This window comes from Typopeltis vanoorti, chromosome 1, assembly GCF_054136105.1.
Source record: "Typopeltis vanoorti isolate ZY-2024b chromosome 1, IOZ_Tvanoo_1.0, whole genome shotgun sequence".
NCBI lineage: Eukaryota > Metazoa > Arthropoda > Arachnida > Uropygi > Thelyphonidae > Typopeltis > Typopeltis vanoorti.
The window spans coordinates 104982061-105000936 of record NC_143549.1 but is presented as its reverse complement, the minus strand read 5'-3'; the positions used below and the strand labels follow the sequence as shown (position 1 = coordinate 105000936).

At 34.9% G+C, this 18876-nt stretch overlaps 1 protein-coding gene across 4 annotated transcripts in view; it reads left to right on the top strand.

Annotated features, from left to right (window-relative positions):
* The window catches only part of LOC150110284 (WD repeat-containing protein 89), a 201711-nt gene that overhangs the window by 139750 nt on the left and 43085 nt on the right, over nucleotides 1-18876 (top strand). For all 4 annotated transcript variants that reach the window (XM_090392484.1, XM_090392493.1, XM_090392511.1 and 1 more), the window contains exons 11-12: nucleotides 7186-7262; nucleotides 10368-10473. In XM_090392484.1, coding sequence (XP_090248610.1) covers nucleotides 7186-7262; nucleotides 10368-10473 — 183 coding nt within the window. The remainder of the gene's footprint in view (nucleotides 1-7185; nucleotides 7263-10367; nucleotides 10474-18876) is intronic.

Here is an 18876-nt window from a genome sequence, read left to right as displayed (position 1 = left end):
GATGTGAACTGTAGCCTAAAATACACAAAGATTATTGAAGAAAATATGAACAGTGGAGATTCAGTGGCAAGCCTTGAAGAAAAAACCTTGATTGATTCAGCCATGGTATGATGGTCAGCAATAAAAAGACAAAGACAATGAAAATAGGCAGAATCATTGAAAATATCAACTGGGTTGTGAATGGAGAACCTGTGGAACAAGTGAAACATTTCAGCTACTTAGGCACAATTTTTACTGAAGATGGTAAATTAAATGTAGAAATAGACAACAGAATCAGAAAGTTGGTATGGTAGGAAGTCAACTGAATAAATTCTTACGGAATAAGAGTGAAATTAGTCGGAACACTAAATTAGCTGTATACAAGACAGTGTTCAAACCAGTTTTAACTTATGGATCTTAGAGCTGGGTCAGAAGTAAAACACTTGACCAAAGACTAGAGACTGCAGATATGAGAGTCCTGAGAAAGATTATAGGCGTGAACAGATGGCATCAATGGCAGTATCATATTAAAAACGAGGATATTAGGAAAGAACTTGACATTGTCAACATCCAGGAATGCATTAGCAGAGCTAATCTCAGGTGGTATGGTCACTTAAACAGAATGGGCGAAGAAAGATTAGCAAAACAAGTGTTCTCTGCCAGGTTGGCAGCAAAACGTCCCAGAGGAAGACCAAGATATAGGTGGATTGATATGGTACAAAGCGCCTTAGACGATTGAAATATAAGATCTGATAATGTTGGAGTCTTGACAAGTAACAGACTTATATGTAGATAGGAAGTTAGTGATGATCTAATTTTTTCCATGTAGTACTATCTTATTTTGTACACCCCTTGATGGTACATGGCAGGAATTTGATGATGATGATATTTCATCCAAAGTACTAACATGTTATAGATTTGTGACTTTTCATGATTGAAAATCTCATAATTTTTTTTATGTGATTTTGGCAAGCTAATTATTCACTTGCCAAAAGTGTGCCATAGAAGTTCCATTGTGGCTATAGTGGTGTAGGAGTGGCTTGGCTCCATCTTGGACAGACCTGAGATGTGAAACCACATCTCAGGTCTGTCCTCGACCACAAGGTGTACATTGCTCCCCAGTGACATCACTGCATTATCATCATCATCATTATCTTGAAAGAACTAAGGTTCAATGATTCCTGTGATGTTATACCACATCAGACTCTGCACTTGTCGGGATTTGATTCATGCTGCTCTTGCATTCTCTGAACCCCAAATCCTGCAGTTCTGGTTGTGTATGAAACCATTGAGATGAAAGTGAGACTCATCAGACATAATCAGATGGTGAATAAGTCTAATCTTTAAAGGTACCTGTGTAATTTTTTGCAAATGGTGAATAATCATTTTCTTCTCTAGCAGTTGTCCAAAGTGGACTGCAAAATTTACATATTGATAATCAACTTACTTCACATGACTGTTGTTACAGTTGTTAAAAACAAAGATAAATGAAATGCATGCTACACTTTTTTCATTTATTTCACATACATACATATATGCGTGTATTTGTATTTTTTACTTATTTTTTATGTAGTCCAGAAACCCTACACTACAGATTGAACATGGAACTTTCTCAAGCCACTTAGGGCCTTCCATAAGTGAAGTAGTAATCTTGTGCTTGGCAATGAAATTCATTGCCAAGCACAAGATTACCACCTAAAATATGCACCGAATTTGCTTAAAAGGAATAGGAGAGAAATATAAGACAATATTCATGAAATCCTTAGATGCATCAAAGGAGGCCCTAAACATCATGCCAAGCACTATCCAACATTTGTGTAGTATCTTTCATACTTTTCTTTGAACTCATTCACAGTCATGGCATCCACAACAGACTCTGTCACCTTGTTCCACTCATTCAACACTCTCCAAGCAAAACGTCTATTTCTAACACTCTTGCTCTAACTATCTTCCTGGTTTTTTTAATAAATTTCTAATGATAACCCTCCAGAGATTTTTTTTTTTTTTTTTTTTTTAAATAAAGATATCTAGAAATGGTAATGTTTTTTTTTCTTTGCTATTTCTAATATGAATTTTATTTTTTTATGAAAATTTATGAATTTTGATGGTAATTATTCAGACAATGTAGAAAATCATCTAGGTCTTTGTGGGTTTGTTTCCAGATGATAAAGATATCATCCACATATCTCAACCTTAAAATCATATGTATGGTGGAGATATGTGAGCCCATTGCAAGACCATATATTTGGTAATAAAAATTTCCTTTCCAACATTGCCTAAAATCTTCATTCTTTACTTGGAAAGGAACAGTTTCCTACTAATTATATGGTCTTGCAGTGGACTCACCTCTATTGCCTCCAATCGCCAATAGTCAAAAATTAATCATGTAAGGGAGCATTATTATTATTAATATGGACTACTCTGTGGACTCATCAAGGAAGGCCCTAAACATCATGCTAAACACTATCCAACATTTGTGCAGTATCTGTCATACTTTGCTTTGAACTCATTCACAGTCATGGCACCCACAACAGACTCTGGCAACCTGTTCTACTCATTCACTGCTCTCTAAGCAAAAAATCTAGTTCTAACACCCTTGCTAACTACACTCTTGCTCAGTTTCCAAGGATGGCCCCCACTTCTCCCATTTCCAGACTGAAAAATTGTCTTTGAATTAATCTTGTAAAAACCCTTCAGTAATTTGTATGTCTCAATCATATCACCTCTTTTCCACCTGTCAACCAATTTTTGTAACCCACAAATCTTCAGCCTATTCTTGTGAGGTTCATTCCGTAGACCTGCTGCATCTTGGTCACTCACCTCTGGATCTTGACCAGATTTGCATGCAGTAGTCAAAATGGGATTGTATCAAGGCTCGATAAAGAGGAATAATAACCTGCTTATCTCTGCTTGTCAAAGTATTCTTCAGTAACCAAGTAATCTGATTAGTTGCTTAAGCCACTTTTGCTCTGTGCCCTCTTAACTTTAACTCCATATGCACTAACACTCCAAAATCTCTGGCTTCATCAATTTCCTGGAGTACATTCCATCAGTGTGATATATATAGCTGGTAATCTTTTCACCCCAAAATGCATAACCTTACACTTTGCCACATTAAACTGACATCCATTCTCATTTGCCCAGCCTATCCAAATCATCCTGCAAAATTTTAACATAATCTGTACTAACTGTTGTTCTACCCAGTTTTGCACTATAGCAAACAACTGATCAGTTCCTCTCAGATTCTTTCCTGTATCCTTAATATACAAATTAAATAGTAGCAGCCTAAGAACAGAGCCCTATGGCACACCACTAGTCACAGGCCTTCTTCTGGATCTGACTCTTGAATAAATTGCTCTCTCGATATCTCTGTGTCAACTACACTCTTATCCACTTCACTAACTTTGTGTCTGTCCCCATTTGCTGCAGTTTATTGATTAGAATTCCATATGGTATCCTGTCAAAGGCTTCTGCAAAGTCCACCATTATCACTATATACCCATTAGCTTTATCCACCTCAGCTGTCACTGTATTATAAAATGTGAGCAAGTTACTGAAGTATGACCTACCCTTCACAAAACCATGTTATTCCCCATATATTACCCCATTTTCATCCATCCATTCCTGTATTTTGCTCTTGACGAACTTCTCCAGTACCTTGACAACAGCTGCTGATATGCTGATTGATCAGTAATTTGCTATGAGAGTGGTCTGGAAAGTTGTCGGCCTTGACCATAGATGACAACACTATCGGCAAGATTTTTTTTTTAAGTTGATACATCTGTCATAAGCATCGATGTGAAATTACAAGTCATTCTATCAAGTAGTTTGTTTTATACAGCTGTCTGAAGCAAAGGTGCTTATCCCTTGAAATGGACAAAATTGAGTATCATGCGGTTATAAAATTCTTTGTAAAAGAAGGTTTAACTCCAAAAGAAATTCATTCAAAGTTCATAAAAGTTTATGGGCACTCTTCTCCTTTGTTTTCAACAGTTAAGAAATGGGCTGCCGAGTTTAAACCTGGCCATACCAGCCTTTAAGATGATCCACGTCAAGGATGTCCAAAAAGTGTAACAATACCAGAAATCATCGATCAAGTGCATGATATTGGATGACCAGCGAGTCAACGTGCTTGAAATTGCTGAGACTATAGGCATTTTAAAAGAATGTGTAGGATATGTTTTGTATGAAGAATTGCAATTGAAAAAGCTTTGTACAAGATGGTTGCCATGCTTGCTCACAGCAGATCAAAAACGCACTCGCATGAAAATCTCTGAACAGTGCTTGGAGCATTTTAACAAGAATAAAACTGATTTTGTGCATTGATTTATTATTATGGATGAGGCTTGGATTCACCATTACACACCAGAATCCAAACAGCAGTCAAACAGTGGACAGAAGCTGGTTGTTCAGTGCCAAAATGGACAAAGTCGTTCCGTCAGAAAAGATCATGGAATTGGTGTTTTGGGATGCTAATGGCATTTTGTTTGTTAATTATCTTGAAAAGTGTAAAACAATAACCGAGGAATATTATTTCAATCTTTTAACCAGACTGGACAAAAAAATTCGTGAGAAAATACCGTTTACAGAAGTAAAAAATAATCTTTCATCAGGACAATGCGCCTGTCCACAAAGGTGTTTTGGCAATGGAAAAATGAAGGGATCTGCACTATGAATTGTTGGAACATCCACCCTATTCCCCAGATTTGGCTCCCTCGCACTTCTATCTCTTCCCAGAACTAAAAACTCTTCCTCACTGGTTAGCAGTTTTCTTCGAATCAAGAGGTGATTGCAGCTGTAGAGGGGTATTTTGCAAATCTTACTGAGAACCACTACAGGGATAGGATAATGGTGCTGGAGCATCACTGGAATAAATGTATTAGTCTTTAAGGGAGATTTATGTTGAAAAATATAAATAATTTTGAAATTACAAAATCAGTCTTGGAGCCCTCCTTTATGCAATGGAACTATTTTGCCCCTCTTTCCACTTCCCTTGGGACTAACTTAGAGCCAAGACTTAGATAAAACAATGCAGTCAAATTCACTGACAATTCCCTAGCACCTTCACATAAAACTCAAGCTGGCATACCATCTAATCCCATAGCTGTATTCACATCAAGGCTCTTTAATATGCTATGCACCTCCATTTCATTTACCTCAGTTCCTTTTTTTTTTTTTTCATTTACACAAGTTTTTGCCTCTTTCTTTACTGCAATATCTCCACCTGGAGAATATACTCTTGCAAAGTATTCACTTAGTAATTCTGCTATTTTGACTGATTCAGTTACCTTCCCCACAGTGAGAATTCTTTAAAATCATTCTCTCATGAACATTCTTCCTTTTACTTGCAACATATCGAAAGAACTGTTTGGAATTATCTTTGGCCTGCACTACTAATTTCCTTTCATACTCTACTTTTGAATTTCTTACCACATTGGTTATTACCCTTCTGGCCTGTGCTTTGTACTGCTCATGTGCCTGTGTCACCTTTCTCCTTGAGTTCCTCCATAAGTTTTCCCTTTTGGTTTTTTTTAAATCTCCAGCTTAATGATAATATTCATCCATTTAACTCCCACTTGATTTATTCTCCACTCTAGGTATGCAGTCTGCGATTACTTCCCTCAATCACTCCTTTATCACTTCCCCATGCACTATCAACATCCAGTCTGTGCAGTTTCACATGCCATGGCACAGATACAAGTAATCTCCTAAACTTGCCATATTTACCAGCTTTGTAACTGCTCATGTACTCTCTAAACTGAAAATTCCACACATTTAGCCATTGCCTAGGTCAATATCTCATCATCACTCTTACCAGTTGGTGCCAACATGATCATATTGGTTATAGACAAATTCTCTGATGCATTTACTAGATCTAGCACTCTCAAATCACTAGTATATTCCATCACATGCCACTTCAAGTAATTATTTCTTAGTAACTGCATAAATTCTAGTTCCTTCCTCCCATGTGTCATCTCCTCCTCCTAGTCTATGTTCCCATAGTTGAAATCCCCATAATAATTACCCATCCTCTACTCATTGAACTTATTTGCCAGTGCATACTGTCCTCATCATCCTTTCCATATCCTGGTCTATAGAAGCATCCAAGTGTACCAGATAGCCTAAAATGTGCTATTTTCAACTGACCTGCAATTGAACTTCTGCTCTCTCTTTGGTAGCAGTTCATTGGCTATTATCAATAATACTCCTTCTCTCATTTTTTTCTCTCTCTCTCTCTCTCTTTATCCTCCCTGAACACACACCCTTCACATTGTACTGATTGCAGATCTGAATAGAAAAATTCCTGATTTTATCTTCAAATAGTTTAAAGTCTGATGTCAAAATAGGAAATATTGACAGGTTGTCTCCGTTTCCATTGTTAACCAGATTAAATCTCAATTAAATAACCAGTTTTTCCAAAATAAAATGATATGGTCTAATATGGAAATAGTAAGGTTTTTCCTCCAGAAAACTTTGGTCTCATACTTCTGCAAACTAAACAAGGAACTCATTTGGCAGACATAGCATTAATTAGGTTTATAATAATCCAAGTCACTTTCCCATAATAGGCCATTTGATGAGTCTGATATGCCTATCACTGTGTACTTGAATGGTTTACCATGAGTCATTTTTATGAAAGAGATTTTGACACATCAAGTTTGTATCCTCCTGTCATCAAGGATGCAAGGAACACTTTATAGAATTTTTTTTAGTTGAAGCTGAATTAAATACTCTGGATAGGGTATGACAGGTGTATTTTCCTGCTATGATACTGACACTTGCTGATTGTGCAGCTGATAATTATGCATGTCTGTGATGGAAAAGATTTTATTAGGCTCTTTTCATACATTGTTAAATTAGACATGTGATAGGGTCACCTCCCTTAGCAAATTGGCAGGAGGGTTTCATTTGACAGAAATGACCATCACAACTGCTTCATATCATCATTATTATTTAAATTATGAGCTCCACTTGTCATTCCATTATGTTGAAATCATTTTTAGATTGACTACATGGGTTATTGGGTTAATACATAGGCTTATCATATTTGATAATTTAACTTGGTGTTATTATTTTAAAATCTAATTCATAAAAGTGATTCTTTACTTAGCCTTGATTTTGTTTTAATGTTATTAATAATATAGCATTTAGTATTATGTAATATCTCAATTATTAGTAAATTTCTGGTATTATGATGTTTTTCAGGATAATTTAACTGTTGACTATTTAGCGGATATCTTTCAAAAAGATGATTGTATTTATCTTGTAACTGGCTCTAAAAGGTAATGTATCAGCTTTGTTTTGTTAAGAAGAAATTTAAAAAAATGCTTTACAATTTATTTGAACGATTTGATCTACAAAATGTACTTTGTGCGGTATGTAAGGTTCCCCATTTACTGCCAACGGTATGAATTCAAGTGGATTGGTCAAAGGAATTCTTTAGAAAAAGAGACTTGGATGAAGTTATGGTCTGGGTCACTAAGAGGAGAAATATAAAGTACTGGCTTCACAGTCATAGCTTTGTGAAGTAAGCCATGTTTCCATAGATTACCATATTTCTGCCCACCATTTTTGAACTTTGCCCTTAATTTCCACTCTGGAGATACTAATTGGTCTATATACTACTTCTATCTTAGAAGTAGTAGATAGACCAATCCCATTATATCAAACATATAATCCCATTACATGTTTGATGTAATGGGATTATTTGCCCTCTTTCCTCTCTTCAATAGTTTCAAGAGAATGGATTACTGGATGAATGCTTTTTTTTCCGTCATTATAATTTTGTTTTCATTAGTACAGTTAAAATTATGATTGTTTTCTCTTTATTTTCCTTGCATAATTTGATTGTTTTTATTTGTATAATAATTCAGAATATTTGTAATTCCTTCCTGACTTGATGAAATATAATAAAATTTATTTTTATGTACATTTATTTTCACTTGTTCATTTATTTATATAAAAATATTTATTTAAATAAATTAATAAAAAAATTCATTTAGTTTTATTATAAGTAAATACAAATAAATCTTCTAATGGCTTTTATTTCCCAAATTGAATCTCTTCAATGACAGGCAAAAGAAAATTTATGTACAATATGTATGCCAAAAACATGCTATTACAAAACAAATAAGGAAATTATTATAATGATTAATTACTTCTTTTCATATATATTTTCTTGTTAATTAAAAAAAGAAAAAGAAAAAAGTGATTTTTTCTAATTCTCTTGAGTTTCATTGCCCAGCATAAGACTATCACTCTGCCTATTCAAAATCTGAAGCAACTTAAAGCTGAGTTTTAAGACATTTTCCCAATTTCTTCTAGCATGCAATACGAGTGATATTCTCAGACATCAGACTTCATAGGAAGGCACAATGTTTCTTCCTTTTAAGGAGACATCTTTAGAATATTTTGTAGATCAACCAATAAATAATATACTAGACTGAACTTATGATGCCTTAGGAATTTTCCAAGTCAGCTAGCAAATAATCTTGCTGCCTGAATTCTGCTAAGTATATGGAGGAGGGAATCTGGATAATGATATATGCGGAGTGAGGATGGGTCATGCTGAGAATACAATTTGTTAAAGTCATTGGGTAGGAATAAACTTTCCAGATCTACTATATAAATATGCACTGTCTTAATTCCAACCTCAGTGATGTTCATTTCCATCTCCAATTCAATCTTTTTTTTAATAATCCCACACATGAGAGATCACTGTGCTATGTGTGGACAAGTGGTTAAGGAAAAAGGAGTTTACTAACAAGTTTAATTTCTTGAAAAGCAGGGTTTTTGTATTCGTTGGGGGGGGGGGGGGGGGTGACAGTATAGGGAAAGCTCTTCCCGAGAACAGAGGTAGGCTGAATGAAGGGGGGAAGAAGATGAGAAATTGATTTGATGTACTTATACCAGCCACTGAATTTAGAAACCATAATGCAGATGTGCATAAACATCACTTATGCAGTATATATGCAAAATACTTGGTCACATGTATCACTACATGTTTTGGGCAATTATTTATGAATGCTGCTGGTCAGTAACTGTGAATAGTATTAATCACAATGGGGAAAACAAAGGATCTTTCAGAGTTCGATAAAGTACTTGTTGTGGATGCCATCTGGCTGGTGAAAACAGCAAAGTTGACTGGTTTCTCAAAAGGTGCAATATTCTGGGCATTTAATCAATGTAAAAATAATCCACATTGCTTGACTAAGAGGTGTGTAACTGGCCCTAGAGCACTCTTTCAGTTACGAGATTGCCATTATCTGAGAAGGTTAGTGTGGACAAACTTCCTGTGTGCAGCAGTTCACTGAAGCATTTAATGAAGTCTGTTCCCAACTCATATCTCACTGAACTATGTGCAGGGAATTGAAGAGGATTGGTATTGGTACTCGCATTCCTATACGGAAACCACTGATTTCTGCGAAGACCTGGAAAGTTTGTCTGTGGTGGTGTCAGGAACACTGTGACTGGACACTGGAGGACTGGAAAAAAGTCGCATGATCTGACGAGTCACTGCATACACCTTGTTTTGTACCGATGGTAGGCCGAGAGTTTGGCAGAAATCCCACAAAGCAGTGAACCCAGCTTTTCTTATAAACACGGCAAGGTTCTGTTGGTACAGAATGGGTCCCCTGATATTACTGGAAGGTCAGGTTCCTCCAAGGAATATCTGAACATTGTTCTCGATTGAGCCCATCCTGCAATGCTGACTTTTTATCCAGAAGATGACAGTTGTTTTATGGACGACTTTGGGTGAATGCAAAGGAATTTGTTGATGCAAGTTTTGCATAGCCAATATGCAGCATTTGTGGGTATTCACAGCTCTGTTCAAGTGAAAGTGAGCCTCTCCCCACAAAATCATCCGTGGCCACGCAGTGTCCAACTCAAGCAAGGAATGTTAAAGTGAATGTCAGTCGACTTTTAAAGTCCTGCAGGCATAGCTCTTGTGTCAGGGTTATTTTGAATGTGTAGAAATGCAGAATCCTTTCTGTAGAATTTTCCAGACGGTTGTGTAAGGCACATCCATGTCTGCAGCATGCAGCATGTGCACTGCAGGAACCAACGCTGTTATTCATGGCCTGCTTCACAATGGCAGTAGCAACTTATTTCACTTATTGTGAACTGATTGGTTTGCGGCCTCTGCCAGGTCTAAGTCCCAATGATTCCCATTTCTTCAAAATGACTAATCATTCATTGCAGAGCACATGGAGTTAGTGAACCTCATCATTTATTCAGGCAATGAAATTTGTGGAGTTCAGCAACAGCATGACAGTTGTTTTGGTAGTACAGCTTCATGAGCAAAGCATGTTTATTTTTTACTATAAAAGATCAATTATAGATTCACTTCATACTTTCTTGTAAATAATAATTTTGTATATTTCCAGTGGTTCATGCCACATGTGGGATGTCACTGCAGAAAGTCTAAATTTATGGACCTACTTAGACAGTGGGCATAGTACTGTGGTCCGAAAATTGTGCTGGAAAGATGAGGTAAACATTTCATTTAATATTAATATAAATTTTCAATCAATTTAATATATTTAAATATAAAAAATTAAGACAACATAAATTTGTGTGTGAAATGGTAATTGAAAGTTTTGGATTTCTTTTGGTTGTAAAGGCATTCTTCAAAATTCCAGTATAAATAACCACATGAAGTGTACTTATCATCATATTCATGTGATGATAAGTATGCTTTAAGATCATGCTTATTTTGTGTAAATATCTGAAGATATAAAACATATCAGGGTTACACAGTTTGTCTCCGATTATTCTTATATAAAATAAGCATGCTCTTGATGAATTATACATAAAACTAGTTGAGCATTTGTGGTTTTAATGAAGCTTCTTGCATTAGTTACCCTTGTGGTTATTACTTCAGAATTTTGAGGAAAATAGTATTTGTTTAAGGTAAACAGTGCAGATAAATATTAGAAGTAATTGTATCAGCTGATTAGATATAATTATCCATGCAACACATTTAGAAAGTTAACTTTGTGAACAAAGGGGTTTGTTTTTGAAAGATTTTCATTTACTTAGTAGGACTAGTATCAGCAGATAACAGAGAATATCAACAGATAATAGATAACAGAGGAGTTCCACATATCCTTCCTTAAGGAATGCAGAGAACTGACCAGGCTTCTGAGTCAGTCTAATTCTCATCTTCTCATTATGCACTCCATTAGATATTTGATTGGATACTGAACAGATGAGAATGTGTTAGCAATATAGGACTTGGCAAAGCAAATTGTATTCTGTATTGACTCAATACAAACGAAACATCATGAAATGGCAAGCCACTTATAATGTCATCAGGTTAAATAAACCCAATGGTTTTCATTTTGCACAGATGTGTCATATTGGTATTACTGAAAGTAAAAAGACTAAAACAGGTGGGATGCAGCTATAATAAGTTGATATATGTTATACTGGCAATAATGATCAGGGAACGGAATGAGTAGCTGCTGTAGTGAATACGAAACATAAGATAAACTTCTTGAATGCAAAGTAGAGTTGATGTAGGCAAATTTTCAAATAAGAAATTGGGAAATGGCTTATTGTGCTCGTGATCTCACAGGTGTAAAAGGAAAAATTAGAACTAAACTTGGGATGGGAGGAACAAATTTTTTTGTCATTGGAGAGAGCAGTTGACAAAGAAAAGTGAAGAGTTGATTCTTGATGTTGGAGATCTAAACAACAGAGTAGGAAATGAATGCCATATTGAAATGCTTTGTAAATGTTTGAAGAAGAGGACAATACATAATACAGCAATCGACCATTTATCTGACCACATCAGGAAGACAAATTTGCCATTCTAATAATTGAAGAGTTAGATAATTGAACAACTGCATGGTGTTATACCAGAAGATACTTAACATGCAAGAGTCGTTGTTTTGAATGTCAGATAAACAGTAAATTACTGTAATGGTAATAGCCTTTGATTGCTGCTCTGGACATGGTGCAATCATTACCAAGACCATATTCCAACAAAAAAATGTATGTAAATTTGTAGAAAGATGACACAAGAAATAAGAAAAATCTACATTATTTTTAATAGTGATATATCTTCATTCTGGTTCTGGACACAAGAGTATACAGGAAATTTGAAATAGAAAGTGATTGTATTTAGTTTAAAGCAGGATAAAGAATATTGTGCATAAAACAAAATTATATATGAAAAATTTAAAAATAATCAAGCAGCTTTCAGCTGGAGATTATTCAAGAAAATAAAGGCAATCAAAATACACGATGTTATATTCAGGCAGTAATAATTAGTGAAAAGAAGAAATGGCTATAGTATTCAATGTTAAATATGAAGATAATCCTCGTTAATGGCAGGCACTATCAAGTAGAGTGATGTGGCAGATATCAGAGTGGGGAATTGGAAAATAAGACTTATTTGTACCTATGGTCTTGCAGAAGGTTCTACCAAGGAATAAGTGGAGTAATTATTCATGGTATTAGAGAAGGCAGTTGACACAAAGAAAAAGAAAAATTGGTCCTTGTTGAAGATACACACTTTGAAATGTTTTGGGACACTTTAGAGAAAAGCTAATAATAATGATAAGTATATTCTGGATATCTGTTCGGGACATGGACTAGTTATTACTAAAACTATGTTTTAACATAAAGATGTGAACAAATTCACATAGAGAGGTGCAAGAAATAAAAGTCTCATTGACTATTATTAGTAGTGATGTTTTCCCAATAGTCTAGGACTCAGAGATATATACAGAGGAACTGAAATATGAAGTGATCACCATTTAGTTTGGAATTGGGTAAAATTGAATATCTTACTGAAAAGAAATGCTTAAAAAAGTTTGAAAAAGAAGTTGTGTAGCTTTCATCATAGATGATCTCTAGACTCAAATATACAAATATCATTCAGAGAAGAAGGAAAAAAGAAGAGTTTGAAAACAAAAAAATATACCTTGAAGATTTATTGGCAGATAATGAAGAAAACACTGTTCAACTAATTTTGCTAGAAAATATTCAAGAAATATGCAATCAGGAGCACATCAATAATAGAAATAGAAAAAAAAAAGCCTTTAAAAAAACCTGAAATGTGCAAAGACAGCTAGAATACATCAACTAGAAATGCTCAAATATGGAGATATGTTTTCAGTGGCTACCTGCATTGTTAAGAAGCTCTGGTCACAGGGTTGAATTTCAGATGTTTGGGGCAGAGCTCTCATAGCACCCATCTATAAAAAGGAAATAAAACTGAGTGTGGAAATTACAGAGGAATTTCCTTACTGAGTGTTCAGGTAAAATGTACATAAGCATTCTTGAGAAGAGGCTAAGAAAAATTCTGGAAGGGAAACTTGGAGAAGAACAAGCTGGGTTCATCCCAAATAGTTGTCAAGATTGGATTTTCACTTTAAGACAAATAATTGAGAAATCATTATATTTACAAGGATCTGTATTTAAGTTTTTTAGATCTGGAAAAGGCTTCTTCTTCATGCATTAGATGTAATATCTGTTGCGACCAAGATTTCTTCTTTAAGGTCTTCCTGTTCTTCTCTTATTCTTTGGTTTCTAACTATAGATTTGTTTTGTTTTATTATTCTGTCTTCACTTCTCTCCACATGTTTGATCCATTTTATTCTTCGGGTTGATACCCAGTTGTTTATTGCTTATTTCATATTGTTTTCTTATATCTGTATTTTTTATTTTATCGTCTAGCTTTATTTACTATTTCTCTTAATATATTCATTTCACCTGTGTTTAACATTGTCTTGTTTTTCTAATGTCTAGTCTTGTTTCTGCATTATACGAGGTGGTATCAAAAAGTTTTGAGATGCTCTGTTTACGAGAAATTACTTTATTTATCTGCGTTTACACTTATCACCTTCAAAATAGTCCCCTTGCATAGCAATACAGTGCTCCCAGTGTTCCTGCCATTTCTGGAATGTGTCCTGGAAGTCTTCTTTTCAAAGCGTGTCAAGCACCTTCTATGATTCGTGCTGGATCTCCGCAATGGTGTCAAAATCACGACCTTTGAGCTTGGTCTTCATCTTCGGGAAGAGGGCAAAGTTCACAGGAACCAAATCTGGCGAGTAGGGTGGTTGTGGAAGTGAGATCATGTTGTTTCTGACAAGAAACTAGTGTGAGGAGAGCTCGGTGACAGGGTGCACTGTCATCATGGAGCATCCAGTTTTTTGCGTGCCACAGATCTGGTCGCTTTCGCCAAATGTCCTCCCTCAGATGCCTTAAAACCTGGAAGTAGAACTCGCTATCTGCTGTCTGGCCCCTGGGGATGAATTCTCGATGCACAATGCCACAAATGTTGAAAAAAGACGATGAGCATGCATTTGGTTGAGCTGTGGACCTGCCTTGCCTTTTTCAGTCATGGAGATGATGGGCTCTTCCACTGTGAAGACTGTTGCTTCGTTTCAGGGTCGTACCCGTACACCCAAGTTTTGTCACCTGTAGTGATCCTCGACATGAAGGATGGCTCATCCACGGTACACTGACGGAGTTCTTGGCAGACTTCAATGTGGTGTTCCTTCTGCTCCTGGGGATGAACTTGACAGCAACACAGCACATGTTCAAATCACACATGAGGATTGTCTGGACTGTTCCGTATGACATACCAACAGTAGCAGCAATGTTGTGCAGTGTTCTCCAACGATCCTCACGCACAAGTTGCTGAATGGTTTTGATATTTTCGGGGGTTGAGCTTGTTGAGGGTCTTCCTGATCTCTCGTCTTCTTCCAGTGATGTTCTTCCGCTCTTGAAGCGTGCATGCTACTCAAAACACCTCGAACGACTCATTGCAGCATCTCCGTAAACTTGCCGAATCATCTCAAATGTCTCTGTAGCAGATTTGTCTATAGTCATGCAGAATTTCACATTCACTCTTTGTTCTAACTTGCTGTCCATGATGAAATCGCAGACGTGGTAATGCACGTGGTCGGAATAGCACCAGTTTTACAGCTCCCGATGTATACAGGACAATGTCTTTTGGTACACTGACTTATGAAGGTCAGTGTTCCCTGTGACTGTGTGTGCAGCCTTGTACTGCCATCTGTTGGTGTGTTACAAAACTAGTCTCAACTTTTTGATACCACCTCGTGTGTCATAATAGGCTTGATTACTGCTTTATAAATTCTGGTTTTTGTTTCTAAGATTCTGATATTCTTGCAGCTTTTGCAACTTGTTCCCTGACTTCTAGATGTAGCCTTCCTTCCCAATTCAGTTGTATACCTAACTAGTTGTAAATTGTTATTTATTCAATAATAGTACCTTCCAATTTTAATTTGCATCTTAATGATTCTTGTGATATTATTCTCATACATTTTGTTTTAGTTTTTGATATCTTCATGTTATGTAATTTTGCTGCTTTATTAAATGTATGTAGTAACAATTGTAGCTGAGTTTCATTTTCTGCAATTAATGGCAGATCATCTGCATAACATATAGTTTTTATTATTCTATTATTTATTTTCACTCCTGTGTTATGTATTTTATTAACTTTTTGTATTATTTCATCCATTATTATATTGAATATTGTTGGTACTAATTTGTATCTCTTTACTTATTTTTCCTAATATTTTTATGATACAGCTATTATCATCATGTATGTCTTTAATTATGGAAAAGTCATATGACAAAATGCCAAGAGAAACATCTTCAAAATATTGCAGTTATATAGTGTAAATGGGACATTGTGTCAAGCAATACATATTTTTTTTATTTGAATTGTAAGCCAGTAGTTAGAATTAAAGGAGATGTACAGGATGATGATTTGATACTAAGTCAAGCACGAAACAAGGATGCACGTTATCTTCACAGTTATTCATCATCTATATGGATCATCACATTACGAAGGAAGATAGCATAACTTAACACGTTAAGTTAAGATAGATAACTTAACACGTTAATCTCGACTCTTCACTTTATGCAGGCATACTTTATTTATTTAAATAAATAAATCATGTCTACATTCCCTAAATAAATATTATATAAATAGATTCACTAAATAAACTGATTAACTACTGTAATAAAATTGGTATGAAAATCGGCAATACAAAGACAATGAAAACAGGCAGAACATTGAAAATATCAAGAAGTAAATTTTAACTATTTAGGCACAAGTTTTAGTGATGATTACAAACCAGATATGGAAATAGACAAACTTAGCAAAGCTGTTGTGATAGAAGTCAAATGAATAAATTTATGTGGAATAAAAGAGAAATTAGTCAAAACCCAAAACTAGCTGTATATAAGACTGCATTCAAATCAATTTTAACTTATGGGCTTGTGCACTGGTTTTGAAATAAAATACTTGATCAAATACCAGAGACCATAGATATTAAAGTTCTGGGAAAAATTAAGAGAGTGAATGGGCAGTTTTAATCTTAAACAGAATGGGAGAGGAAAAGGTTAGCAAATTTGTTGGTGTAGATGATAAGGTTCACTGTAGTTGTGGATGAGTGGCGGAGATGGAGAGTTGTATTGTAGGTACCTTCCCTTGACGAGTCTTTGGACTCCCTGGAAGTGTCACATAATAATAATAATATATAAGTAAACAACAATTAAGAGAACTTCTATAATTGGTTGGTATGTTTAAATTTCTGAGAGGTATACATAGCTATATTTCAACAGCCTGCAGTAATCGGATATAAACCATTTACATATGACTAGCACATCTAAGGCAAAGAACAGGCATGAATACAAATTGTTACAAATCTGTAACAAATCTATCCTGTTTACAACTGTGATAGGTATTATGAGTGATGCAATAAATTACTCTGATAAGAAACAGTTTACATGTCATTCTATAAACTCTAGTTATGCATGTGTACATTTATAAAGAACTTTGGTTAAAGGTGCCCTGGAAGAACAGTAAATTATCCTAAACCTGTTTCAAAACAATTGATAAGCAAATTTTTTTCTAAAAATTTTCCATGATCCCACATCTATTCCTTCTGTTCTTTAACCCAAAGAAGGAAAATACTTCAGTTTTTAGAAATCATCTAAGGTAAAAAGGTGAAATGAGGAATGTGAAGCTTTATGCAAAATCTGCATTTTTAAATCTGGTGATGTATCCAGAGACTTTATTTGAGACTGATATATAGGAGAAATTTTATATTACAGGATTTTGAATCTTCTTCCATAAATTATATATATATATATATATATATATATATATATATATATATATATATATATATATATAAGTATTTTTATTTTATGAAAGAAACAACCAAATTTTTCTGGAAATAAGAATGGAAACTATCCAATTCCATAAACAATAATGTTCAGCTGCAATATATAGAATACAATAATTGCGAGTTTAACAAATTGATTGCATTGAAAATGTGTCTAGTTGACAAGTTTAGGTGTTGGACATTACTTTTAATATTTTAATTGTATTACAACACCAAATAAAACTAATATATAAGAGATGTTTATTAACTGCTTATATTTTTATTATTACTTTATTTTATTACTAACTGGTTTATTTTAAAAAAGAATGCTTACTAGCCCTATAAAACCTGTTTATGTTAAACCATCCCATGTTTATAGGATACTTAAAATCCATAAATCTAATATTCACATACTTCCAGTCCAACTTATAAACTTGCTCAACAGTTAGCTGTCACTTGTTTCCCCCCCCCCCCCTTCTCCACTAGTAACTCTACTTTTATTTAAAAACAAACAAAAAAAATTCATTTCAAATCACTTGTTAAAAATGGCATTCTTAAAAATTCAGACGTAATGGTTAGTTTTGATGTCACTTACTTATTTACTAATGTACCACTAACAGATACTCTTGATTTAACAAAGTCTGCACGTGTTAAGGCTTAGGTGCTGAGAGGACATCATGTTGAATGTTGGAGATTTAATAAGGAAAATACTTCTCTTATTGACAGCACTAGGAAAGGATTAAACTCTAATTTTAATGTTTCCAATATTTCATCTCAGTCACTGAGACATCTTCAGGGAGTACAACTATTGTAACACACACACACACACACACACACACACACACACACACACACACACACACACACACACACACACACACAATTGTAACAAAGACAACACAATACTCAATGAAACACATGGCTATGATCTAAAATCCTATCTGGGTGTGCCCTCTATGGGCATTTGTAAGCTGCCTATGATATAAATTGGGACCTCTGACAATTAATATTCTCCAAATTTTTTTTGTGCCTGTATTTGTTTAAATTTACTGTGAAGGAGAACAGTGGTGGTTTTCTTCCAGAAGATCCAGTAGTATCTAATATATGGTCCACAAGATCAGATTGACCATAGTGGTGATTGCAGATGTAAGTTTTGTGTTAATCAAAATGGATGGTGATTGATCTATCTATCTATCTGTCTGTCTGAAGTATGCCAACTAGCAGGAACAGGGTACTTTTTATATTCCAGTCACTGAGAGAGGATTGATCTGATCTTTGGTAGAACAGATAAGGGTAAGTTTCCCCATGAGGCTTAAAGACTGCATGGAGACTGTACTTTTTTGAAGATCTGGCTATTTTTTTGTGGTGTATCTTAGATGTAGGGGATGGTGATGGCATTTCTGAAATCCTTATCTTAGCCTTAACAGTCAACACCCCAAAATTCACTTCCCAGTAGAAAAATAATCAAATAACTGTTTGCCTTTTCTTGACACATTATTCACTCACCTTTTGGATTGTTTGTCTTTTTCCATTTACGGAAAGGAAGATTGGTTATTTTTTTTAATTCTGTAAGTACTGTATATGGTTGAGTTCTGTTGAAAGAGAGATTCCACTGGAACAAAGATTGTGGGCTCTATTGGTTAAAGGTTACAGTTTTAATAGTCTAACTCCTCCTGATCTCTTTGAATTATTCAATTTATTATGCATGCAGGTTACTTGGCAAGGAAATATCTATAAA